The 13977-nt window shown below is 37.4% G+C and overlaps 1 protein-coding gene across 2 annotated transcripts in view; it reads left to right on the plus strand.

Annotated features, from left to right (window-relative positions):
- Window positions 1-13977, plus strand: part of MAP3K1 (mitogen-activated protein kinase kinase kinase 1) — a 77105-nt gene that overhangs the window by 57235 nt on the left and 5893 nt on the right. For both annotated transcript variants that reach the window (XM_070357497.1, XM_070357498.1), the window contains exons 7-17: window positions 7-128; window positions 758-839; window positions 954-1137; window positions 3459-3737; window positions 7013-7134; window positions 8767-8858; window positions 9124-9313; window positions 9636-10917; window positions 11289-11441; window positions 12415-12577; window positions 13765-13896. In XM_070357497.1, the coding sequence (XP_070213598.1) occupies window positions 7-128; window positions 758-839; window positions 954-1137; window positions 3459-3737; window positions 7013-7134; window positions 8767-8858; window positions 9124-9313; window positions 9636-10917; window positions 11289-11441; window positions 12415-12577; window positions 13765-13896 (2801 nt within the window). The remainder of the gene's footprint in view (window positions 1-6; window positions 129-757; window positions 840-953; window positions 1138-3458; window positions 3738-7012; window positions 7135-8766; window positions 8859-9123; window positions 9314-9635; window positions 10918-11288; window positions 11442-12414; window positions 12578-13764; window positions 13897-13977) is intronic.

The following is a 13977-nucleotide window of genomic DNA, read 5'->3' on the forward strand; positions in this document are numbered from 1 at the left end:
TTATAGTATAAAAGATGAAGAGGAACAGATGTGTCCTATTTGCTTGTTGGGCATGCTTGATGAAGAAAGTCTTACAGTGTGTGAAGACGGCTGCAGGAACAAGCTGCACCACCACTGCATGTCCATTTGTACGTGGCGCCTTTTCTCCCTGTGCTTAGTCAGCACGGTTCCTCTAACAGCTAACTGTATGATGTAGGATTTTAACATGGCCTTTGGCGACACTGGTGAGGGGCGAAAAGAAGTACATAACTAGGCCCTGTGTGAACTTCTCAACAAATAAGACTTTAGATCTGTTAGGAGATGAGCTGTGTGAGCAAAGAAATGTTATAAAGTGTGACCCCTGGTAATGAAAGGCGTGCACAGAATTAGAAACAGTTCCGATCTGGTGGGTGCACCTGGAGGGAAGGGGATGGAAGAATGCCTGGGCAGGGCGTGCCAGAGAGGGTAACGTCAAAGCAAGGTTTGCATGATGTGACCAGATTATCAAGTGGGCAGGATGTTTTGGAAAACAGTAAATAAGATACTTGTTACATAACTAATAGCATTTGCAAAAATTACGAGCATCAGAATAATCTAGCCTACTGCGTTTTCCTTTTAGGTAAACGTTATAGGTAAACGTCCTTTAGGTAAACGTTATATAAGTTTTGAGGCTCCTTCCATATATAAACCCTATACTAGCCATTATGAATAATTATTACATAAATAGTAAATGTTAAACATTTATGTTTTTGTAAGTTTTTTTCCCATAATTTTTCAGGGGCAGAAGAATGTAGAAGAAATAGAGAACCTTTAATATGTCCCCTTTGTAGGTCGAAGTGGAGATCCCACGATTTCTACAGGTAATAATTATGCGTTAATGATTTGGATATGTTTAATAAAGAATAAAAATGCTCTCACAGTGTCCTTTAAATCTGCTAATTCTTCTTAGCAATCTCTGTTCACTTTTCATTCAGCCACGAGTTGTCCAGCCCTGTGGATTCCCCTTCTCCCCTGCGAGCTCCACAGCAGCAGACCACCCAGCAGCATGCCTTGGCTGGGTCCCAGCGGAGGAATCAGGAGGGCAGTCTTACCCTTACTCATTACGGGACTCAGCAGATCCCTCCTTCTTACAAAGATTTAGCTGAGCCTTGGATTCAGGCAAGTAGTTCTTGTTCTTCATGCCTCAAAGAACCATTTGAGGCTAGTTAATGTAGTTGTCTCCCCAGTTTATAATTTAAGAAAGTACTTTTGCTTGCTTCCATCATGACTTGTATTCCACTGAAAATTTTAATTTGACCTTTGGTGTTAATACTTTGCTGGGGCTTCCCAGGTGGCTCATTGGTAAGAAATTCGCCTGCCGGTGTGGGAAATGCAGCTTCAGTCCCTGGGTGGGGACAATCCCTTGGAGAAGGAAGTGGCAACCCATTCCAGTATTCTCTCTTGCCTGGGGAAATCCCATGGACAGAGGAGCCTGACGGGCTACAGTCCATGGGGTCACAAAGAGTTGGACACGACTGAGCAACTAAGCATGCACGCACGCATGTATATTAATACTATGCCACTTATAATAGAGCTGGAACTTTAAAAATTCTTTGCAGTCTCACCTCCCACCTCTAGACTAAGGGACATAAAAGTGAATATCCTTATTCAAGGATAGACACTAGAACCATTTAATACCAACTTGTTCCAGTGTTCAATCCCACTCCTGCCAAGAATTTGTTATTTTTCTCACTTGTTGCCATTTAAACTCCGTTTCTCCAATTGGTATTCTCATGGCATATGTCAGGTACTTAATACTTAATGAATGGATGAATAAGAAAAAATATATGGCATTTACCTTGTATATTAGTCATTTTTATTTGTAAGAGTAGTTTCCATTCCTTTACCTTCTCTTCTGCTTAAATGCTTTCTCATCCTTAGTAGATCAGAATTTCAGTTGGTTGGTTGGATTCTAATGGTTTTCTTTGTTGTTATCTGCTTAGTCTATTATTTTTTAAAATGTATAATCCAAAACCAGACAATATCTCTAATAGATTATAGTGAAATAAAATGTTTTTGATAATCTGGTAAATTCTATTGAATTTGTAAGCAGACACAGGTTAACTCATTACACTTATACATACAACAGTAGAATTTCTCTTTTTCTTTTTGTGACTGTTATAGTCCTGAAGCTTTAGAATTCTCTTTTCTTAGCATGTTAACAACCCAATAGGATTCTAATAAAATTTACAGACTTAATAAATATTTTATCTAATTCATTAATGGTATTTAACATAGCCCCTCACCTGCCCCTTCATGATTCCTCAGGAAAACTCTCAAGTTGATACTGAGTCTTGGATGCCATTTTTTCAAGGCAGAGGTCTAGTTTGTTTTGCTTAAGCTGTAGGTTGGACTAAGCTATATATTCTTGTTTTTTTAGGAGGAATATCATATAAGACATAAGACTCGTGGTATGCTATTTAACAGTGCTGTGCTTAGTCGCTCAGTTCTGTCCAACTCTTTGCAACCCCAGGGACTGCAGTCCGCCAGGCTCCTACATCCATGGGGATTCTCCAGGCAAGAATACTGGAGTGGGTTCCCATGCCCTCCTCCAAGAAGTCTTCCCAACCCAGGGATCGAACCCAGGTCTCCCACACTGCAGGCAGATTCTTTACCATCTGAGACACCAGAGAAGCCCCATTTAACAGTGCTAGGCATACAATCAATTCACTAGATTCTAATTGATTTAAGTCTCCTTTACTATCATTCTAAAACAGAACACACAAAAACTGTCATTATTTGTTTCCCCCAAATCATGTTTATTCAGTCTCTAATAGTTAGAAATTTTTCATATAATGTTATCTTAGACATTGTTTACTTTTAGCTAACTGATCCATAATGTCAAGACCATGCACCCCTTCTTTCAGGACTTTCTGGCTTTGCAGAAGTGGTAGTAATTACTATAATGATATACACTTCAATTATTATATGTATTTTTCATTATCCTTTGCTGATTTGAACACAGTTGTTGTTTTTTAGTCTTTTGGGTTTTTCCACTCTATTCATTGTATTTTTTTCTAATTAACCAAGTAAGAGAAATTCTGTTAACTTCTTAAACACCTTGCTCTAGTACCTTTCTTGATTTGGTCTTTTAAAATCTTGCTTCAGTTTTTTCTCTGCAAACTATGTTAACAAAAATAAAAATTTGGGGTTCTTCACAGATACATTTAGTTTAAGTACAGGAGCACAGAAATATATATATATCTATCTGATTACTTAATGGTGTTCACTCTTAGTTTTACTGGAGCTAATAAATGTTAAGGACTTTTGATAATTACTAGTTAAATTTGAGTAGGTTCTTATGGACACATTTGAAAATTTTATAGTATGGTGAAGATTTAAGAAATGTCCTATTTTCCTTTAGTAATCAAAAGTCATACTTAATTCAAAACACTTTAGTTTTTCTTCACATTGAATTCATTTTGTCTGTTTGACTATAGGTATTTGGAATGGAACTCGTTGGCTGCTTATTTTCTAGAAACTGGAATGTAAGAGAGATGGCTCTCAGACGTCTTTCCCACGACGTTAGTGGGGCTCTGCTGTTGGCAAATGGGGAGAGCACTGGAAATTCTGGGAGCAGTAGCGGAAGCGGTCCAAGTGCTGGAGCCACCAGTGGGTCTTCCCAGACCAGTATCTCAGGAGATGTGGTGGAGGCATGCTGCAACGTTTTGTCAATGGTCTGTGCTGACCCTGTCTACAAAGTGTACGTTGCTGCTTTAGTAAGTAGCTTTATTCTCTAACTGTACCTTTTTTGGGTTTGCGTTGGGTTGTTGGTTTGTTTTCTTTTTTTCCTTCTTGACAGCTTGCAGATATCATTTTTAAGATTCAGTAAAACTACATAATTTGATTTTGGAAAATCCAAATTTTGTTTTTATTTTATAATCCCAGGAAATTGGAATTTTCCGTTTAGCATCTTCATCTAGATTCTACTTATTTTAATCTGGTCAAGTTTTCTTATATGCTCTTCTAAAGTAGCAATAGTTAGCTGTTCATATCTTTGTTTGCCTTACCTTACACACGACCAGATTGAAAATATTTTATGGGATAGCAAAGTAACCAAAGTTACCTTTGGTTTTATAAAAAATTTAGTATTAGACATTAAGAGCTGATTTTTAATAAACATTGTATGGAAATTCAGAAACCTTTTCACAAAAGAGGGCTCTGTAACATAAATTACTGAGTTGTTTTTCTAGTTTAATCTGTTAGAAGCTGTGTTTCATGGTGAGACAGAATGACAAGGAGGCTGTTCTGTAATTTTGTAAGCTAAAATTATGAGTATGTACATCTTTAGAACAGTTTCTCAGCCTCCACACTTACTGACATTGAGACAGGCATCTTATGCGTCGCAGGATGTTTAGCGACATTCCTGGTCTTTACCCACTACATGGCAGTGGCAACCCTCTCCTCTCCTTAGTCATAACCACCAGTAGTGTCTCCAAGCATTGCTCAGTGTCTCCTGAGGGTTAAAAATGCCCTCAGTTCAGAACCAGTGCTTCAGAATAACTCTTACCTGATCTTTTGAAAACTCATTCATCTCTCTGCTTCTGCTCTTCCATGCGTGCTAAGTCACTTCAGTCTTGTCTGATTCTTTGTGACCGAATGGACTATAGCCCTCTAGGCTCCTCTGTCCATGGGATTCTCCAGACAAGAACACTGGAGTGGGTTGCCATGCCCTCCGCCAGGGGATCTTCCCCACCCAGGGATGGAACCAGAGTCTCTTCTGTCTCCTGCGTTGGCAGGCCGGTTCTCTGCCACTAGCGCCACCTGGAAACTTCCACTCTTACTCTTTTTCTAATCCATCCTCTAACAACTATGCCTGTAAAATCTTCTTTTGAATAGCAGTATGGCGTAGGGTTATGAACATTAGTTTGGAGTCAAAATGGAGTGAACTCATAATTTACCATCCCAACTGGAATACTTGAATAATTTGCTAGTTAAACTGGGACTAGCCTAGGCTGTCTGGTCAAAATCAGAGAGAACTTGATTCAAATTCCCATTCTCCAGTGTGCTGGCAGTGTAACTTTAGGACTCTTAAATTTTAGCTTCCTCACCTATAAAATAATGAAAATATTTATCTCTCAGGTTTGAAATAGAAACCTCTAACCATAATGTCTAGTGCATTATAGCAAAGTTGAATATAGTGGCCATCATTATTCCTTAAATGCCACTTTATTCCCCAGCTCAGAAACCTTTAGAGGTTTCTGTTTCTTCAACAGCATTTCCTAAAGCATATTCTGTGGAAGTCTGGATGGGTTATGAGAAGTTCCCTGAAGAAAGAGTCTGTGTTCAGTTAAAATTGGTAAGCACAGAGTCACATGAGGTTAAATGGGTCTATTCACTGAAAGGCTTCTAGGAAGCTTTATAAGTTAATATACATTAGGAATCTAATCATAGCATAAGATGCATTATCTCCCAGACTTATCTTACCATGGTCTGTTTTTCATGTTAGCATCTTGAGGGACCCAGCATCCTACAGAATACTATAGAATAAAGACCAGCATGCTGTAGAATAAAGATTACTTCTTTCTTCTGTTTTCCAGCATAGAGCTTCAGACATACTGAACTGTTTGGTATACCGCTTTACCATCCAGTTGTTTATTACCAAGTTCAGATGGTGCCCCAGTGCACTTGTGAGCTCCTAGAGTAGAGGGGCTCTGAATGATACTGTCTTCCGATTCCTCTACGGTTACTTAGTGTGCCAGACACCGTGGGGGCAGGTGTGGTTCCTGCCCTTAGAGCTCTCCTTTCCCTCTCCCCCTTCCTCTTGCCCTTCTTTGTTTTCTCTTCTCCTCTCTCCCCATATATAATTTTTTGCTGAACCATTTGAAAGTTGTGTGTAGGCATCATGACATTTCACTTCCAATACTCTAGCATGTATCTCTAATTATCTCTTAAGAACAGATACATTATTCTGTATAACCACAATGCAGTCAGCAAGCTCTGAAAATTTAGCATTAAAACAATATTATTATGTACTATAAAGTCCATATTCAAATATCCCCAGCTGTCCCAACTGTGTCCTTTACAGCTAAAACCACAGACTTTACTCAGATTTCATCGGGTTTTCCATTAATGTCTTTTTTCTCTTCTAGGATCCAATCCACAATCTCACATGTCATTTAGTTATCATGCCCCCTTAATCTCTTCCCATCTGGGACAGTCCCTCAATCTTTCCTTGTCTTTTGTAGACCTTGACACTTTTGAAGTGTATTGGCCAGTTATTTTGAAGAATGTCACTCAGTTTGGTTTTATCTGGTATTTTCTCATGATCACACTATGCATTTTTTGTAAGAACACCAGAGGTGATGTGCCCTTCTCAGTGCTTCAGTATCGGGGGTGCATCACATTGGTGTGTCTTATGGTTGGTGATGCCATCATCCTTCATCACTGGCTTGCGGGGATATCTACTGGGTGCTGTGAATTCACTCTTAGTAAGGGTCTTCGGGCAGATACTTTGAGACTATGTAAAAACTCTGTTTCTAGCCACAGAGTTATCTTGCCTACAGCAATCATTACTGTAGTATCCTAATGATGAGCTTCTATTTCCCATATTCCTTCTGTAGTATTTAATTGTAACTCTTTTATGAAAAAGATCTGTCTTATTTATATATTTATTCAGTTTTTCATTTCTGTCACCATAGACTTATGGGTATTTATTTTATTCTTTGGGTTATATTTCAGTACTGTCATCATTTACTTTGTTGCCCAAATTATTCCAGCTTTAGCCATTAGAGGCTCTTTCAGATTGGCTCCTTTTCTCATTTTCTTTTTAAAATAACTATTTTGAAATTAATTCAGACATTTAAAAATTACAAAAAATAGTTGAGAGTTCCCTATTTATTCAGTCTTTTATTTGTATCAACTCATGGATTCTTATTTATGGGTCATAATCTATTCCTATCATTGTTTTATTTCTCAAAGTGTCTCAGACTAGGCCATTGTCTCTGATGCTTTTTAAGTGTAGTTAAACTGACCTTCAGTCTTTTTCCCCCAGAAAACGTTGAGAGCCATGCTAGTATATACTCCTTGCCATAGTCTGGCAGAAAGAATCAAACTGCAGAGACTTCTCCGGCCAGTTGTAGACACCATCCTAGTCAAGTGTGCAGACGTCAATAGGTAAGGCCCTATAAATGAACTGATTCAAACCCGCTTGTCCTAAAAGCCTAGCACGGAGCCTCACACCTGCTGAGTGTAGGATACATGCTTATTAAATGAGGTCTGGAATATTGTTTTCTAATGTGAGATTTGAAATTACCATGTAACGTTTAAAGCTCTTAAGGACTAGAAAGAAGAACTAATGGCAGGTGAAAAACAGGATAACAAACTGCATGGACCTCCACATTATTGTGATTCTTTTATTTTAAAGTAATATGCTTAAAACTGAAATCCAGTTGATAAGAATAGCTGATATATGAGGTATAATCTCATTTTAGAGAATGAATTACACAGGATAGGAACCAATAAAATTATTACACATGGTTTGTATTATCAGGACCAAAAAAAAAGATTTAAAAAAAACTTCATAATTTTGTGATGGAATTTTACTCTATGACACTTTATGTCAAATAACAATAATTCTATATATCCCTGCAATATCCTTAAAAATCAGCAAGGGACAGAACAGCCCTAATAGGAGGTATAAAACACAAAGTAGAGAAATGAGGTATGGTGATAAAGGAACATGACGAGCTATGCTTTTATTAGACCACTGGTTCTTTTCTCTCTCTCTCTCCTTTTTTTCCCCTTTCCATAAAGTGGGAGGAAAAGACCATTTTTCATACAAAAAGCATAACCCAGTCAACACATTGGGCAGTTCTAATCTCTTCATGTCCCAGCAGATCCCAGGTGGTTAGGAGCACTGAGTCCCTTAGTTTGCCCCTGCAGTTACCTCCTTTTGGAGCTCTTCCAGGCCAACTTTGTCTTCCTCCCTAAATCACACAGACATAAATCTCTACAGACATAGTCTGTAGAGGGTCTCACAATTTCAGCACTTAACTTTGACTTGTTTGTCATCTTTTCAAGTCTTTCACCTCCATTTTCTCTCTGCACAAGACTACACATTGTAAGAATTAGAGGTTTTCTTGTTGCTTAGAGAGAACACTATAAATATCTGAGAAAAATTAACATATTTGTAAAATGCCTAGAAAAGTAATTTCATTTCTTAATATCATATTGGTTTGGGGTTTTGGTTTTTTTTCCCCTGAGAATTTCAGTGCTTTTATAGCAATTGTTTTGTTGTCCACTCTGAAATTCTAAAGTCAGGTTGTTTGGTCACTTGAATGATGGAACATTATAAGAAATATGGTAAAGAGATTTTATGATATTTAGAAGTCACTCTGGCTATATAAAAAGAATATAAAGTTTTAGATGGGAAGATTTTGTTTTTAATTTAACAATTCTTAGTGAAAATCCAGAAATCCAGAAATCAAAATATTGGAATCTTCTTTCTTATTTTAACAATATATGATAATGAAAATAAGCCTTTTATATGGTTTGATATTTAAATTAATACTTGTGTAAGAACCAGTAGTGAAGATTCTGTGTTTAACATAGAGAATAAGGTAAAATTTAAGAAATTAGAGCTAATAATAAATATTATGACTGATAGTGACATCAATGATGCAATTCTAGTGATAGTCCTGAAAAACATTTTGTCCCACCTTTTCACATGGCGTTACATTACTACTCTCCTTTTAATATGTATTTTATCCAAGACTCAAGTCTGATGTTGCTTCCTTTCATTTTTAGTCGCACAAGTCAGCTGTCTATATCAACGCTATTGGAATTGTGCAAAGGCCAAGCAGGAGAGTTGGCAGTTGGCAGAGAAATACTTAAAGCTGGTAATAACTTTTCACTTAAAATTAATATAGCATATTTTATCATTTTCCTTAGACAGTCTAATCTCATCTCTAATATGGCCGTTGCAGGATTTTGAAGTAATTTTATAAATTGACTTGGTCAGCCAACATTTAAAATAGGAATTAATCTGAAAGATAAATTCTTAAAATTAATATAATTTAGAATATTTTTATTAAACGTAACTTGATCATATTTTTAGGTTTTAATATCACTATTTTTCAGTTATTTTTGCTTTCCTTTTTGTAGGATCCATTGGTATTGGTGGTGTTGATTATGTCTTAAATTGTATTCTTGGAAACCAAACTGAATCAAACAACTGGCAAGAACTCCTGGGCCGGCTCTGTCTCATAGATAGACTGCTGTTGGAATTTCCTGCTGAATTTTACCCTCATATTGTCAGTACTGATATTTCACAAGCTGAGCCTGTTGAAGTCAGGTAATTTTTCTTCTGAAAATGTGTTTCTTTTCCTCTTCTTACCTAACCCATCCCACGCCCACCATTACCTATCCAAGAAGGACACATTTTAGATTAATGAGACTCAGAAACTTCAGAGCACATACAGGTTACCAGTACTCAAATATTTGATTGACAAACACCTAAAGTCTAGGCTATTTAAAATAAAATATATAGATCTTTTATACTGAAGCAGTTTTTTTTTTTTTTTAAATGTAAAAGCTGTAAAGTAGTACCCTTTTACTTCTATACACTTTGCAGTAATTTTAACTTGTTTCATAATTGAATGTGCTTTTTCTTTCAGGTATAAGAAGCTGCTGTCCCTCCTGACCTTTGCTTTGCAGTCCATTGATAATTCCCACTCAATGGTTGGTAAACTCTCCCGAAGGATATATTTGAGTTCTGCAAGAATGGTTACTGCAGTACCCCATGTATTTTCAAAACTGTTAGAAATGCTGAACGTTTCTAGTTCCACTCATTTTACCAGGATGCGGCGTCGTTTGATGGCTATTGCAGATGAGGTGGAAATTGCTGAGGCCATTCAGCTGGGCGTAGAAGACACTTTGGATGGTCGACATGACCGCTTTTTGCAGGCATCTGCCCCTAACAGCTATCCAGAAGCCATGGACAATAGTTCCTTTGAACGCATGGACCATTTAGAGAAAACTGGAAAAGGACTGTGTGCTACAAAATTGAGTGCCAGTTCAGAGGACATTTCTGACCGACTGGCCAGCATTTCAGTAGGACTTCCTAGTTCAACAACAATGGAGCAACCAAAGCCAATGGTTCAAACAAAGGGCAGACCCCACAGTCAGTGTCTGAACGCGTCTCCTGCATCTCCTCATTCCCAGTTAATGTTCCCAGCCTTGTCAACCCCTTCTTCATCAACCCCATCTGTACCATCTGGCACTGGGACAGATCTCTCTAAGCAGAGACCTCAGGGGTTTGTTCCCTGCAAAATGCCTTCTGCATCTCCTCAAACACAGCGTAAGTTTTCTCTACAGTTCCAAAGAAACTGTTCTGAAAACAAAGACTCAGATAAACTTTCCCCAATCTTCACTCAGTCAAGACCCCTACCCTCTAGTAATATACACAGGCCAAAGCCATCTCGACCTACCCCAAGTAATACAAGTAAACAGGGAGATGCCTCAAAAAATAGCATGACACTTGATTTGAACAGTAGTTCCAAATGTGATGACAGCTTTGGCAGTAGCAGCAATAGCAGTAATGCTGTTATACCCAGTGACGAGACAGTGTTCACCCCAGTAGAAGAGAAATGCAGATTAGATGTCAATACAGAGCTCAACTCCAGTATTGAGGACCTTCTTGAAGCGTCTATGCCTTCAAGTGACACAACAGTAACTTTTAAGTCAGAAGTTGCTGTGCTCTCTCCTGAAAAAGATGAAAATGATGATACCTACAAAGATGATGTGAATCATAATCAAAAGTGCAAAGAAAAGATGGAAGCTGAAGAAGAAGAAGCTTTAGCGATTGCCATGGCAATGTCAGCATCTCAGGATGCCCTCCCCGTAGTTCCTCAACTTCAGGTTGAAAATGGAGAAGATATCATCATTATTCAACAAGATGTAAGTATGGAGTCTTTTAAGTGGTTAGAGTTTCCTTGGACCATGCAATAAAATAAATCTAGTTCAGAAATATGGCTTCTAATGTGAGTTAACTATAAGAAGCAGATTTTTCACACAGAATTAATTGTACAACAATTTTTGCGTTACTGCTTGAACATAAATACTTGTTGCCTATTTCAGAGGCGCTTCTGGTTGATTCTACAATGGTGAATCACTTATGCATTTGACATTGGTTACCAACACTGTCCTTTCAGAGGTCAAGTTTATAGGTGATTTGGGAAGCCAGACTAAACAAGAGTAATATTTTGCTAGGCTAATTTCACAAACTCATACTCTTAACAGTAAAAAGATTGCTTTCATTTATTATGTAGACACCAGAGACTCTACCAGGACATACCAAAGCAAAACAGCCTTATAGAGAAGACAGTGAATGGCTGAAAGGTCAGCAGATAGGCCTTGGCGCCTTCTCTTCTTGTTATCAGGCTCAAGATGTGGGAACTGGAACTTTAATGGCTGTTAAACAGGTAAATGTCTAGTGAGCTTATAAATGATTAAAATTATAAAAATGAGTAAAGTAAAAAAACAAAGGGTATATCCCCGTGTGTATATATTTTAGTTCTTTAAGTTTTCAGAAACCTGAATTTCAAAATTAGATGTTGCCAGGGCACCAAAAGCATCATGAGTCTATTTGAAAGTTGAAGCATGATTACCATAAGATGTGGTATCCAGATGGGCCTTACAAAGGTTGTGTTTCTTATTGTGCTTTTTCATATTTATTAGAGATATGGTTTTATACTCCCTTCAGCCAAATTACTGGTGCAGTGTCACCTTGGGATTTCTATGGTTTACTCTTTATAATGAGCATGCTTATCAATATATGATAACAGTCAAGTTTTCATTTTCAAGTCATGTTGGTTCTTATGATTGGTCTTTTCTCATTTTTTAGTCTGTCTTCTGACAGTTTTGAAAGAGTGGCTGTGCCCCAGCCTTTTATCAAATCTCCTGATAGTTTACTGCTGCTTAAGATAGAGTCTTTGGAGAAGGCAATGGCACCCCACTCCAGTACTCTTGCCTGGAAAATCCCATGGACCGAGGAGCCTGGTAGGCTGCAGTCCATGGGGTCACTACAAGTCAGACACGACTGAGCGGATTTTCACTTTCATGCATTGGAGAAGGAAATGGCAACTCACTCCATTGTTCTTGCCTGGAGAATCCCAGGGACGGGGGAGCCTGGGGGGCTGTTGTCTATGGGGTCGCACAGAGTCGGACACGACTGAAGCGACTTAGCAGCAGCGGCAAGATAGTCTTATTATCTAAGACGACTTTGACTTGGTTTTTTTAAAACAAGTATATACATTGCATCCATGAGCATAATAAATGCAATCTCCTATTGATATATAAGCTAATTTGGGTTTTTCCATTTTATATCAGATTGTTAATGAAAATTATAAATAAAAACTCATCAGGATTCAGAACTTTATATGTTTATTGAAACAGGTGACATATGTCAGAAATACATCTTCTGAGCAAGAAGAAGTAGTAGAAGCATTAAGAGAAGAGATAAGAATGATGAGCCATCTGAATCATCCAAACATCATTAGGATGTTGGGAGCCACATGCGAGAAGAGCAATTATAATCTCTTCATTGAATGGATGGCAGGTATGTCCATGTTTTAAATAGAAAAGAATACATAGATTTAACTTTTGCTTGATACTAAATTTAGGAAAAAGTTTAATGAACACTTATTTTATTAAATAGGTTTCTAAAAGCAAATTGCTCTAACAGTACAGTTGTATAAACTGTAAATATTTTGTTCATTTAAATATAAATAAAATATGCATTATCTTTTAAACTTTTACAGTGTGTCTTTTAAAATGATTGTGTGCCATTGTTTTATAGGAATAATTATTCAAACCTTCTGTGATAAGATCCATATATGTCCAGTTGGCCATCTTTAATTGGATAGATTTAAATGGCAACCCACTCCAGTGTTCTTGCCTGGAGAATCCCAGGGACGGCGGGGCCTGGTGGGCTGCCGTCTATGGGGTCGCACAGAGTCGGACACGACTGAAGCGACTTAGCAGCAGTAGCAGCAGCATGAGATATTTTAACATAACTATAAAAATGAAATGAAGATACAGCTTTTAAAACTTACACGTATACTAGCACTGAAGCATAAAGTTGAACCTTGTCATCTGCTTTAACAAGCAGAGTTTTATTCTGTATTACACAGCATAATACAGTAAAATATATACAGTAAAATAAATGACTTGGGGTGTAATGAATACAAAAGTGCTTGGTTTAACTTCTTAGATCTTTTGTGTTTGAAGAGGATATTTCTATTTACAAATCAGTTATTTACTATATTCTCTGATGTTGGTTGTAGGTGGTTGATGGTTGTATATGTGTTGACTATAAATACTTCTAGAAGAGGCTTACTGAGTGAGATAGGAAGCCTAATTCTGGGTTCTTCTGGCTCCTCCCATTCTTTTTACTTAAGTATTTCACTGTTTACTTAAGTATATAAGAAAGGCATTTTGTGTATCTTGGTCAAAAAGAGGTGAATTGTACATATGAGAAATAGTTCCATCTAAAATTGTTAACTTTTAAAGGTTTCTGAAATCTTGACTTTCCAGAAAACCAGTTCATGCGGGTTCCATGAAAATGTCTCCTAATTGACAGACTTTAAGATTACTGGAATGTGTTAGTTTTTAAATCAGTTTCACTTCTGATGCAGATGATAAATATTTCAAATGTGAGCTCATGCACTGCAAGCTTATATAATCAAAGTATATAATAAACCATTTAACTTTGGCTTAAAATTATGATTATTATTACATGTTTAGGGGGATCTGTGGCTCATTTGCTCAGTAAATATGGAGCCTTCAAGGAGTCGGTAGTTATTAACTATACTGAGCAATTACTTCGTGGCCTTTCATATCTCCATGAAAACCAGATCATTCACAGAGATGTCAAAGGTAAGAATTCTTTTCATTACTATCTGCTTATTACCAATAAGCAGAAAACAAATGTCATTTTAAAACTTGGAGCTTTGTTGA

This window comes from Bos mutus, chromosome 20, assembly GCF_027580195.1.
Source record: "Bos mutus isolate GX-2022 chromosome 20, NWIPB_WYAK_1.1, whole genome shotgun sequence".
Taxonomy (NCBI): domain Eukaryota; kingdom Metazoa; phylum Chordata; class Mammalia; order Artiodactyla; family Bovidae; genus Bos; species Bos mutus.